The sequence below is a fragment of the Ranitomeya imitator genome, chromosome 1 (genome assembly GCF_032444005.1).
Source record: "Ranitomeya imitator isolate aRanImi1 chromosome 1, aRanImi1.pri, whole genome shotgun sequence".
Taxonomy (NCBI): Eukaryota; Metazoa; Chordata; class Amphibia; order Anura; family Dendrobatidae; genus Ranitomeya; species Ranitomeya imitator.
The window spans coordinates 1,184,285,962-1,184,299,811 of record NC_091282.1 but is presented as its reverse complement, the minus strand read 5'-3'; the positions used below and the strand labels follow the sequence as shown (position 1 = coordinate 1,184,299,811).

The window sequence follows — 13,850 nt, the reverse complement described above, 5'->3', positions numbered from 1 at the left end:
GTCACAGTAGAGGAGTAATGCACATAGTGATGTCAGAGCAGAGGAGTAGTGCACATAGTGATGTCACAGTAGATGAGTAATGATATAGAGATGTCAGAGCAGAGGAGTAATGCACATAGTGATGCCACAGCAGAGGAGTAATGTACATAGTGATGCCACAGCAGAGGAGTAATATGCACATAGTGATGTCAGAGCAGAGGAATAATGCACATAGTGATGTCAGAGCAGAGGAGTAATGCACATAGTGATGTCAGAGCACAGAAGTAATGCACATAGTGATGTCACAGTCGATGAGTAATGCACATAGTGATATCACAGCAGAGGAGTAATGATATAGATATGTCACAGCAGAGGAGTAATGCACATAGTGATGTCACAGCAGAGGAGTAATGCACATAGTGATGTCACAGCAGAGGAGTAATGATATAGTGATGTCACAGCAGATGAGTAATGTACATAGTGATGTCACAGCAGAGGAGTAATGATATAGATATGTCACAGCAGAGGAGTAATGCACATAGTGATGTCACAGCAGAGGAGTAATGATATAGATATGTCACAGCAGAGGAGTAATGCACATAGTGATGTCACAGCAGAGGAGTAATGCACATAGTGATGTCACAGCAGAGGAGTAATGCACATAGTGATGTCACAGCAGAGGAGTAATGCACATAGTGATGTCACAGCAGAGGAGTAATGCACATAGTGATGTCAGAGCAGAGAAGTAACGCACATATGGCTGCTTTGCACTAACCCGCTCTGCCATGTACTGTTCTATCCAGGTTGCGGATGATAATATCATGAGAGCGGTTACTGTCTAATAACTGTTTAGTAAAGAATGTGACAGCTCTGGGTGCAAAGAGCGAGACCTCCCGATAACACACAACGAGGAGACCCCCGGGGATATGTGCCCAACCTGGGGGTTCAGATCTGACTTTTTCCAGAAAGATGGCTCCTTCCGGGGAGCACTATGGACCCTTCTCGACACTTTTGCTGATAAATGTTAATTGAAAAATTCCCCATTCTGCGGATGCCCATTGTATTCGTGAATATGAAAGGACGCCCCAGACCGCCGCTGTTGTTGTACGTTGCCATGGTGGAAGCTACTTCACCCTAAGTGGCCATTATTATCTCTAAGCCGCAACGTTTTGCATAAATGATGAAAGTGCCATCTGCAGATGTAAAATGTATCACTGAACTTCTCTTTGCAGAAATCTCCACTGTCTTTGCTCACACTGTCCGGCGGTGGCACGTACGCCGTGCCGTTACTGCTCACCTTTGTGATGTATCTAGTAATGCACGGGCTCCATCATGAACTGCGCATTGTACAGACAGGATAATAGAAGAGCGCGTCCTTATCGGGGGCCATCTGCATATGCCGATATAGGAGGACAACCCCTTTAATTCAGGAGCGCGTGTGTGGATATGTACTTTGCAGGCGCGGTGCACGGAGGAGGTCCTCACCTTGGTAGAGCACGGCCATGTGTTTGCTCAGGGACCACAGTCCATAAAGGCAGCACAGCTTCTTCAGGACGGGCTGCAGGGAGCCGGGTGTGCTTGGGTCATGGATGTAATCATAGTATCTCTGGAGAACTGTGTGTTCAATAAATGCCAAGGCCAAGGAGCGACAGTAGTAAGCCTTCAAGATAAGAGAAAGTATGTTATGGCTGACAAAGGACACTTACATTTATTTAGCAATCCATATCTCCAACTGAAAACATGCAGGAAAATGCAACCAATACAGTGAGGACATACAAAAGGATATCACATGGCGGGAAGAGTGCACACAGAGATGTCATAGTAAAATTATCTACTATATAATTGTCTAAGGGTCACTTCCGTCTGTCTGTCTGTCACAGATATTCATTGGTCTGTCATGGAAATCCAAATCGCTGATTGGTCATGGCAAAACAGCCACAACCAATCAGCGACGGGCACAGTCCGGCGGAAAAATGGCCGCTCCTTCCTCCCCGCAGTCAGTGCCAGCTCCATAATCCTCTTCAGTCAGTGCTCACACAGGCTTAATGGCAGCGTTGACCGCGGTGTGACGCGCTCGGTTAACGCTGCTATTAACCCTGTGTTACCAACTTTTACTATTCATGCTGCCTATGCGGCATCAATAGTAAAAAGATCTAATGTTAAAAATAATTAAAAAATCGTTATATACTCACCGTCCGTCGGCCCCCTGGATCAGGAACAGGCCTTTCCTGCTCCTTGCGAGACCGCAATGCACTCTTCAGACTGGAGCGCGCGAGGAGCATCGGTAACCGCTTCGATCCAGGGGCCAACGGAGGGTGAGTATATAACTATTTTTTATTTTAATTCTTTTTTTTTTTTTTTAACAGGGATATGGTGCCCACATTGCTATATACTGCGTGGGCTGTGCAATATATTACATGGGCTGTGCAATATAATAATCTTAATAATAATCTTTATTTTTATATAGCGCTAACATATTCCGCAGCGCTTTACAGGTTGCACACATTATCGTCGCTGTCCCGATGGGGCTCACAATATAAATTCCCTATCAGTATGTTTTTGGAATTTGGGAGGAAACCGGAGAATCCGGAGGAAACCCACGCAAACACGGGGAAAACATACAAATTCTTTGCAGATGTTGTCCTTAGTGGGGCTTGAACCCAGGACTCCAGCGCTGCAAGGCTGCTGTGCTAACCACTGCGCCACTACATGGCTCTGTGCTGTATACTATGTGGGCTGTGCAACATACTACGTGGGCGGTGCAATATACAGTGGGGCAAAAAAGTATTTAGTCAGTCAGCAATAGTGCAAGTTCCACCACTTAAAAAGATGAGAGGCGTCTGTAATTTACATCATAGGTAGACCTCAACTATGGGAGACAAACTGAGAAAAAAAATCCAGAAAATCACATTGTCTGTTTTTTTAACATTTTATTTGCATATTATGGTGGAAAATAAGTATTTGGTCAGAAACAAAATTTCATCTCAATACTTTGTAATATATCCTTTGTTGGCAATGACAGAGGTCAAACGTTTTCTGTAAGTCTTCACAAGGTTGCCACACACGGTTGTTGGTATGTTGGCCCATTCCTCCATGCAGATCTCCTCTAGAGCAGTGATGTTTTTGGCTTTTCGCTTGGCAACACGGACTTTCAACTCCCTCCAAAGGTTTTCTATAGGGTTGAGATCTGGAGACTGGCTAGGCCACTCTAGGACCTTGAAATGCTTCTTACGAAGCCACTCCTTCGTGCCCTGGCGGTGTGCTTTGGATCATTGTCATGTTGAAAGACCCAGCCACGTTTCATCTTCAATGCCCTTGCTGATGGAAGGAGGTTTGCACTCAAAATCTCACGATACATGGCCCCATTCATTCTTTCATGTACCCGGATCAGTCGTCCTGGCCCCTTTGCAGAGAAACAGCCCCAAAGCATGATGTTTCCACCACCATGCTTTACAGTAGGTATGGTGTTTGATGGATGCAACTCAGTATTCTTTTTCCTCCAAACACGACAAGTTGTGTTTCTACCAAACAGTTCCAGTTTGGTTTCATCAGACCATAGGACATTCTCCCAAAACTCCTCTGGATCATCCAAATGCTCTCTAGCAAACTTCAGACGGGCCCGGACATGTACTGGCTTAAGCAGTGGGACACGTCTGGCACTGCAGGATCTGAGTCCATGGTGGCGTAGTGTGTTACTTATGGTAGGCCTTGTTACATTGGTCCCAGCTCTCTGCAGTTCATTCACTAGGTCCCCCCGCGTGGTTCTGGGATTTTTGCTCACAGTTCTTGTGATCATTCTGACCCCACGGGGTGGGATTTTGCATGGAGCCCCAGATCGAGGGAGATTATCAGTGGTCTTGTATGTCTTCCATTTTCTAATTATTGCTCCCACTGTTGATTTCTTCACTCCAAGCTGGTTGGCTATTGCAGATTCAGTCTTCCCAGCCTGGTGCAGGGCTACAATTTTGTTTCTGGTGTCCTTTGACAGCTCTTTGGTCTTCACCATAGTGGAGTTTGGAGTCAGACTGTTTGAGGGTGTGCACAGGTGTCTTTTTATACTGATAACAAGTTTAATCAGGTGCCATTACTACAGGTAATGAGTGGAGGAAAGAGGAGACTCTTGAAGAAGAAGTTACAGGTCTGTGAGAGCCAGAAATCTTGATTGTTTGTTTCTGACCAAATACTTATTTTCCACCATAATATGCAAATAAATTGTTAAAAAAACAGACAATGTGATTTTCTGGATTTTTTTTTCTCAGTTTGTCTCCCATAGTTGAGGTCTACCTATGATGTAAATTACAGGCGCCTCTCATCTTTTTAAGTGGTGGAACTTGCACTATTGCTGACTGACTAAATACTTTTTTGCCCCACTGTACTGCGTGGGCTGTGCAATATATTACATGGGCTGTGCAATATACTACGTGGGCGGTGTTATATACTACATGGGCTATGCAATATACTACGTGGGCTGTGCTATACACTACGTGGCCTGTATTATACACTACGTGGCCTGTGTTATATACTGCATGCGTGGTACTGCGCGGGCTGTGCAATATACTACGCAGGCTGGGCAATATACTCCGTGGGCTGTGCAATATACTCCGTGGGCTGTGCTATATACTCAGTGGGCTGTGCTATATACTACGTGGCTGTGCTATTTACTACATGGGCTGTTATATACTACTAGATTGTGGCCCGATTCTACCGCATCGGGTATTCTAGAATATGCATGTCCCCGTAGTATATGGACAATGATGATTCCAGAATTCGCGTCAGACTGTTCCCGTCCCTGATTGGTCGAAGCAACCTTTATGACATCATTGTCGCCATGGCAACCATTATGACATCTACGTCGATACTGTGCCCGTCTCTGAATCAGAAACGTGGGATTTCTACGTCCTTTATGACATCATCGTCGCTGTGCCCGTCGCTGATTGGTCGAGGAGGACTGATCAATATACAAGTGTCAGGAGGACTGATCAATATAGAAGTGTCAGGAGGACTGCTCAATATAGAATGTCAGGAGGATGAACAATATAGAATGTCAGGAGGACTGATCAATATAGAGGTATCAGGAGGACTGATCAATATAGAAGTGTCAGGAGGACTGATCAATATAGAAGTGTCAGGAGGACTGATCAATATAGAAGTGTCAGGAGGACTGATCAATATAGAAGTGTCAGGAGGACTGATCAATATAGAGGTGTCAGGAGGACTGATCAATATAGAGGTATCAGGAGGACTGATCAATATAGAAGTGTCAGGAGGACTGATCAATATAGAAGTGTCAGGAGGACTGATCAATATAGAAGTGTCAGGAGGACAGGTATCAGGAGGACTGATCAATATAGAAGTGTCAGGAGGACTGATCAATATAGAGATATCAGGAGGACTGATCAATATAGAAGTGTCAGGAGGACTGATCAATATAGAGGTGTCAGGAGGACTGATCAATATAGAGGTATCAGGAGGACTGATCAATATAGAAGTGTCAGGAGGACTGATCAATATAGAAGTATCAGGAGGACTGATCAATATAGAAGTGTCAGGAGGACTGATCAATATAGAGGTGTCAGGAGGACTGATCAATATAGAGGTATCAGGAGGACTGATCAATATAGAAGTGTCAGGAGGACTGATCAATACAGAAGTGTCAGGAGGACTGATCAATACAGAAGTGGCGGCCTCGACCAATCAAGACGCGAGATTTCTACGTCCTTTATGACATCATCGTCGCTGTGCCGGTCTCTGATTGGTCGAGGCCTGGCGGCCTCGACCAATCAGAGACGCGGGATTTCTACGTCGATGCTGTGCCGGTCTCTGATTGGTCGAGGCCTGGCGGCCTCGACCAATCAGAGAGCCGGGATTTCCAGGACAGACAGACAGACAGACGGAAAAACCCTTAGACAATTATATATATAGATGTGGCTGTGCTATTTGGCCGGCCGAATCCTGTGTATTCAATGCATTATTCTAAAATCTTCATAAATAAACTACACACATATTCTAAAATACCCGATGCGTTAGAATCGGGCTACCATCTAGTAATACATAACAGTACAAGGATAATGTGCACAGTGACATCACAGTACAGGGATAATGTGCACAGTGACAGCACAGTACAGGGATAATGCACACAGTGATGTCACAGTACAGGGATAATGCACACAGTGACAGCACAGTACAGGGATAATGTGCACAGTGACAGCACAGTACAGGGATAATGTGCACAGTGACAGCACAGTACAGGGATAATGTGCACAGTGACATCACAGTACATTGATAATGTGCACTGTGACAGCACAGTACAGGGATAATGTGCACAGTGACATCACAGTACATTGATAATGTGCACAGTGACAGCACAGTACAGGGATAATGTGCACAGTGACATCACAGTACATTGATAATGTGCACTGTGACAGCACAGTACAGGGATAATGTGCACAGTGACATCACAGTACATTGATAATGTGCACAGTGACATCACAGTACAGGGATAATGTGCACAGTGACATCACAGTACATTGATAATGTGCACAGTGACATCACAGTACAGGGAAAATGTGCATAGTGACATCACCGAACAGAGATGTTGTGAACAGTGACATCACCGAACAGATGTTGTGAACCGTGTGGTCAAAAGTAGGGAAGCATGCACATTATACTGTATGGAAGGCAATGTAGGGCCCATTATACTGTACGGAGGAGTATGTGGGCCCATTATACTATGTCAATGGCTGTGTGGGCCCATTATACTGTGTGAATGCCTGTTGGGCCCATTATACTGTATGGAGGAGTATGTGGGCACATTACACTGTGTGAATGGCTGTGTGGGTCCATTATACTGTATGGAGGAGTATGTGGGCACATTATACTGCATGGAAGGCAATTCAGGGCCCATTATACTGTACGGAGGAGTATGTGGGCCCATTACACTGTGTGATTGGCTGTGTGGGCCCATTATACTGTATGGAGGAGTATGTGGGCCCATTACACTGTGTGAATGGCTGTGTGGGCCCATTATACTGTATGGAGGAATATGTGGGCACATTATACTGTGTGAATGGCTGTGTGGGTCAATTATACTGTATGGAGGAGTATGTGGGCACATTATACTGTATGGAAGGCAATGCAGGGCCCATTATTCTGTATGGAGGAGTATGTGGGTCCATTATACTGTGTGAATGGCTGTGTGGTCCATTATACTGTATGGATGAGTATGTGGGCACATTATACTGTATGGAAGGCAATGCAGGGCCCATTATACTGTGTGAATGGCTTTGTGGGGATTACAGTTGGGAGATCATACTGTGATGGGGTCACGATACTTTGCTGGAGGAGTTGAGGTGGGGCACAGTAGGGTCATCATGCCATGCGTGTATAGGGAATTGTGGAACAGTTTACTCTGGGGGTATCCTACTGTATTTGGTGGCACTATTGTCGGCATCATACTTTATTATCTGTACTATTCAAGGGTTATTTTTATCCTTTGTTATTACTTATTTACATTAGACCATTGGGCCTTCTGCTTGTTACTCCTCTTACCTAACATATTATATTATTCCAATATTTTATTCTAAGATCTATTCATTCAAATCTACTTTGTTTGTGGGACAGTCCCTTTCAGTTTGTCTCCATATGAAAAGGTTCATGGTCATATTTAATGATAAGGAAAAACGTCCTCAATTGTAGAGTTTTTTTTTTTTTTTTAAAATAAATATCGAGGTTGGCAGGCGACTTTGTCCAAGCTTATCATTTTTATCCCTCTGTGTATTTGCGTTTGACATCCCGGGTTTAGACTGTCGGCATTACACTGTACCTGGCTGTTATTTCTGGCATCAAAATCATTGGCGGCTCTTTGCCTCTCTTGCTGGAGTTTATGATGACTTTCTCTTAGGAGGTAGCAGACCAACCACTTGTAGGCATCCAGAGTGACTGAAGGACAAGAACAAAGTCTACTAGTTAAAGTGACTGCAGGTAAATATTCCTAGAGGCCGGACGTAGAAAACAGCAGGGCACGTTCCCCCAGGAGCGGATAGAGGACAACCACAAATGCCATACTCTGTCCGGGTGACAAATTGTCATTTTTAGAATATTGTGGCTTTCTGGCCTCTCCCATCAGTCGCTCTCCCAATTTTGGGCTCATGATCGAAATTCCAGACTAACCAAGGAATATGATTTTGGGAGAATGGAAAAAAAAAAAACCAAAGCACATAGGGAAAAAAGAGAAACTTCATGTAGATATTACCCAAATCCAGAAGCCTAGAGCTGCAAGCCAACGCCCGTTGGCCACCATGCCGCATGTGGTGACTGCTTTTTAAAAAAAAAAAAAAATTGGGAGGCAAATCCTTCAGCAACAAAACAATTTTTATACCTAAAAACTCCTATTTTTAGTATCTCTGTAAGTATACTAGCCTTTGTACGATTATGTATTATTATAACTCTTGGAAGAAGGTGGAGGAAAAAAAAGAAGAAGAATAAAATCGAAAAAATTGCCCTATGTTTATCGGATGAATAATAGGCATGAAAACATTCGGAAGGAATAATACAGCCAATCCTACGTGGATATCTAAAGTTAGTACACCGGCTTCTTCAGGTCTAAGAGATCTTTATAATTATGTGAACACTTTGTACTGTGAAATCTGGTGATTGCATCGTGAAAACAATCTAATGGATTGTTGATCTGTAGATGTCTGACCACGGAGACCTGCACTGATCGGCAGCACGGAGACATTTTATCTCTGCTAGAATGGAGAGGCAATGAGTAGGCTACACCGCTGTTCCATTGATTCCATATTGAGCTGCTAAGCTCTGTGCCTGACCTTTTCCGCCAGCCCCATTGAGAATGAATGGAGCGGGGTCGGGTGTCCAACGTGTTGTGCCAATTTGCAACAAAGACTAAAAAAAAAGAAAAAAAAGAGTCCCGCTGTTGGGGATCAAAATTCCCACATCTGCGGATTGGTGCGGCGGGGAACCTACTTATCAGTAAGTTATCACTTATCGCACTGACAGATGATGACTTGACAACCCCTTTAATGCATTACCATAAAATGATCTGTACAATAACTGCAACTGGGTTCCTGAGGGAAAACCTGTAGATGCCGTGCGCCCGTTTCCTGATTCAAATTTCGGTAAAACAAAGGGCAAATCAAAACTGTATGTAATAGTCTTGATTTATAATAGTGTATAATAGTCAGAGCATTTTCCTGCTAGGCCTGTTCCACTGATGTAATTTAGGAATCCGCGCACCCAACGTTTTATAATACAAGCATTCAAACAGCATTAAACTGTTGTAACGTCTCAGTGTTTCCATCAAAACAACATACCAAGGACATTGTGCTAATCAGGGGAATGCGACATTACTTAGCCTAACGGAATACAAGCCGTTGACTGCATGAAGCGTGTAGAAAAAGCTCATTACATGCGGCTGTCATCTCTGGTCTCAGCATTACACAAGCTCACAAAGTCCTTGGTAAAGTCGTGTTGTGGAAATAACAGGATCTGCGTTACTAAGTCTGAGGTCATAACGCCTATGGAGGATCCTGAATGTTTACATGAAGAGCACAAGGTCTTCTCTCCAGAACTTCTCATAAGCTGCCTGCTAGAATCATTACTAAGCTATTAGTGTCCGACGAGCACAACTCCACATTCCCATTACAGCGTGATCCATACTGGGAATTGGTACCAATAGTTCATTATGGCTGATTTGTAGGAGAGATTCCCCAAATAATGGAGGCTAACTAGTGCTACACAACATGGGCGAACAATCGTGCTGCCGTGATAGTCGTCTCTCGCCAGTGAGATTTATCGGTGTAAGGACATCTAGACTGGGGGGAATCTTCTTGCCGTACACTGGCAAACTGTAGAATGCTCGTCGATTGAGACTCGTGAAGGCGTCATCCCACCTGGACAACTCTTTCCAAAAGCTGCCCAAGAATGAATGAAGTCTAAGACTGGAGTTACGCACGTGGCGCCTCCTGTATGAGCCAAGGTGGAAATCTGGCAAAACTGGTTTCAACCCTGAGGACTCAAATCTGAGAAAGACACCAGAGAATTGTAGAGTTTTCCCCGCAGGAGAAATCAATGGCCACATGTAGCTTTCACCAATGATAAAATATTCCATTAAAGAAGCCAAGTTTAAGGAAGAGCGACCCAAAAGTGATTCTCTAACATAAAAAGATTGTAGGACTGATCTCAGACCTTCTCTTGTTGACGGAATTACCGAGTGTCTTTCTTTGTCATTGCTCGCCACATCATAATCCAAAGACAAGGCCAATTAAATCAATGAAAATTTACGAAAAGCCTAAAGTGCAGAGCAACACAACTATAATATGACTTTCCCTTGGGGTTTCCCATTTAAAGTGCATTCACTTTACGACAGGTGGAAAACAAGTCTTTACGACATCCACCAACGATCAGAAGGGAGGGGGTGGAGGACTGGTGAAGTGCGGGATCTCCTTCATGGGATTTCACTGCACAATAGCTATTGCCCCCTGGAGAAGCAATAGCGAAACGCACGTCGGGGCTTTGGTGCAATGGTCAGGCATATTAATTATGGGTAAGAGGCTTTTCCATCATCCCTTTATTTGCACATGTGGCGTTTAGTAATTGTTTTGGGATGACAATGTGCTTAACAATACTCCCGTGCCTATATACCGAATTTGGAATTTGCCAAACCATATGTCACTACCTTTTTCCCATTTTAGGAACTTTTTGTGGGGTAACCTCATTTTTTGCATTCAGCAATATATACTGTGACATAAATTTTGACCCGGGTGTTTGGGGTTTCCCTACTGAAATATATATATAATTGTCTAAGGGGTACTTCCGTCTGTTTGTCTGTAACGGAAATCCCGGGTCGCTGATTGGTGGCAGCCGGCTGGCCGCCACCAATCAGAGACAGGCACAATCCGGCCGTGAATTGGCCCCTCCCTACTTCCGTCCAGTCAGTGCCCCCTCTATACTCACCTCCAGTCAGCGCCCACATAGCGTTTTAGGACTGCGTTACACCACGGCATAAAGTGGTGTAACGCAGACCGTTAACACTGCCATTAACCGTGTAAGTGTGCCCAACTTTTTACTATTGATGCTGCCTATGCAGCATCAATAGTAAAAACATAAAATGTTAAAAAATAATAATAAAAAAAACATTATATTCTCACATTTTGCGCCAGCCTTTCCCGGTCCTCGCGGCGCTCCAGTCCCAAAAATGCATTGCGGCAATGACCGGAGATGACGTAGCGGTCTCGCGAGACCGCTACATCATCACGTGTTATTGCCGCAAGGCATTACTGAGAACGGAGCGTTGCGAGGTGCATCGGTAAAGGCCTGGCCAGAATGCGCTGGAAGATGAGTATATAACTATTTTTTATTTTAACTCTTTTTTTTTTTTTAACAGGGATATGGTGTCCACATTGCTATATACTACGTGGGCTGTGTTATATACTGAGTGGGCTGTGTTATATACTGCGTGGGCTGTGTTATATAGTACGTCGCTGTTCTATATACTATGTGGGCTGTGCTATATACTATGTGGGCTGTGCTATATACTACATGGCTGTGTTATATACCACATGGGCTGTGCTATATAGTACATACATATCCTATAATACCCGATGCGTTAGAATCGGGCTACCATCTAGCATATTATATATATATATTTATATATATATATATATATATATATATACATACACATATATATATATACACACACACACACAGAGCGAGAGAGTGTACAGACCAAAAGTTTGGACACACCTCATTTAAACATTTTTCTGTATTTTCATGACTATGAAAATTGTAAATTCATACTGAAGGCATCAAAACTATGAACACATGTGGAATTATATACTTAACAACAAAGTGTAAAACAACTGAAAATATGTCTTATATTCTAGGTTCTTCAACGTAGCCACCTTTTGCTTTGATGACTGCTTTGCACACTCTTGGCATTCTCTTGATGAGCTTCAAGAGGTAGTCACCGGGAATGGTTTTCACTTCACAGGTGTGCCCTGTCAGGTTTAATAAGTGGGATTTCTGGCCTTATAAATGGTGCTGGGACCATCAGTTCTGTTGTGCAGAAGTCTGGTGGATACACAGCTGATAGTCCTACTGAATAGACTGTTAGAATTTTTATTATGGCAAGAAAAAAGCAGCTAAATAAAGAAAAACGAGTGGCCATCATTACTTTAAGAAATGAAGGTCAGTTAGTCCGAAAAATTGGGAAAACTTTGAAAGTGTCCACAAGTGCAGTGGCAAAACCATCAAGCGCTACAAAGAAACTGGCTCACATGAGGACCGCCCCAGGAAAGGAAGACCAAGAGTCACCTCTGCTTCTGAGGATAAGTTTATCCGAGTCACCAGCCTCAGAAATCGCAGGTTAACAGCAGCTCAGATTAGAGAGCAGGTCAATGCCACACAGAGTTCTAGCAGCAGACACATCTCTACAACAACTGTTAAGGGAAGACTTTGTGCAGCAGGTCTTCATGGTAAAACAGCTGCTAGGAAACCACTGCTAAGGACAGGCAACAAGCAGAAGAGACTTGTTTGGGCTAAAGAACACAAGGAATGGACATTAGACCAGCGGAAATCTGTGCTTTGGTCTGATGGGTCCAAATTTGAGATCTTTGGTTCCAACCACCGTGTCTTTGTGCGACGCAGAAAAGGTGAACGGAGGGACTCTGCATGCCTGGTTCCCACCGTGAAGCATGGAGGAGGAGGTGTGATGGTGTAGGGGTGCTTCGCTGGTGACACTGTTGGGGATGTATTCAAAATTGAAGGCATACTGAACCAGCATGGCTACCACAGCATCTTGCAGCGGCATGCTATACCATCCGGTTTGCGTTTAGTTGGACCATCATTTATATTTCAACAGGGCAATGACCCCAAACACACCTCCAGGCTGTGTAAGGGCTATTTGACCAAGAAGGAGAGTGATGGGATGCTACGCCAGATGACCTGGCCTCCACAGTCACCAGACCTGAACCCAATCGAGATGGTTTGGGGTGAGCTGGACCGCAGAGCGAAGGCAAAAGGGCCTACAAGTGCTAAGCATCTCTGGGAACTCCTTGAAGATTGTTGGAAGACCATTCCCGGTGACTACCTCTTGAAGCTCATCAAGAGAATGCCAAGAGTGTGCAAAGCAGTCATCAAAGCAAAAGGTGGCTACTATGATGAACCTAGATTAGAAGACATATTTTCAGTTGTTTCACACTTTTTTGTTAAGTATATCATTCCACATGTGTTAATTCATAGTTTTGATGCCTTCAGTGTGAGTTTACAATTTTTGTAGTCATGAAAATACAGAAAAATCTTTAAATGAGAAGGTGTCCAAAGTTTTGGTCTGTACTGTATACCGTATATATATATTTTTTTCCCCAAGGTCAATCCATATTGTTGCGAGGATATCAAGGGAGCATGTAGTGCTTAATAATACGCACAACACATGTAATACACATGTGGAGAAGGGAGAGGGACAGGAGACAGCAGGGAAGAGTCTGTGTATGCATTTGTGACCAAAGGAATTCTCCATAATTTTCAAAATGGCCAACTATGGTTGCAACTTCAGTTTGAAACCGAAATTGTCATTTTGGTGGGAAAAAAAGCAATTTTTACAAGGTAAAAGAGTCTATCAAAACAGTAGGTTAGCACAGATAACCAGTCTAATGAGGATATTATATATTACCGATTGGAGCAGGGACAGGAAAGAAGATGTGACAGCAACAGGCAGAACGAAGACAGTTCTTCAAGGTACGACACAGTCCCACAAACTTGGGGCTATTAAGGGATGCGAGGAGATAATGGGATGAAATACGGTCACACCTGTAGAGAGCAGCTGATTGACACAACAAGCTAGAAAGTGTTTT

General features: G+C 43.8%; 1 protein-coding gene across 4 annotated transcripts in view; it reads right to left on the bottom strand.

The window, feature by feature from the left end:
• The window catches only part of ACOX3 (acyl-CoA oxidase 3, pristanoyl), a 127,360-nt gene that overhangs the window by 16,475 nt on the left and 97,035 nt on the right, over positions 1 to 13,850 (bottom strand). For all 4 annotated transcript variants that reach the window (XM_069744766.1, XM_069744764.1, XM_069744763.1 and 1 more), the window contains exons 14-15: positions 7,802 to 7,917; positions 1,465 to 1,639 (exon numbers count right to left, since the gene is read on the bottom strand). In XM_069744766.1, the coding sequence (XP_069600867.1) occupies positions 1,465 to 1,639; positions 7,802 to 7,917 (291 nt within the window). The remainder of the gene's footprint in view (positions 1 to 1,464; positions 1,640 to 7,801; positions 7,918 to 13,850) is intronic.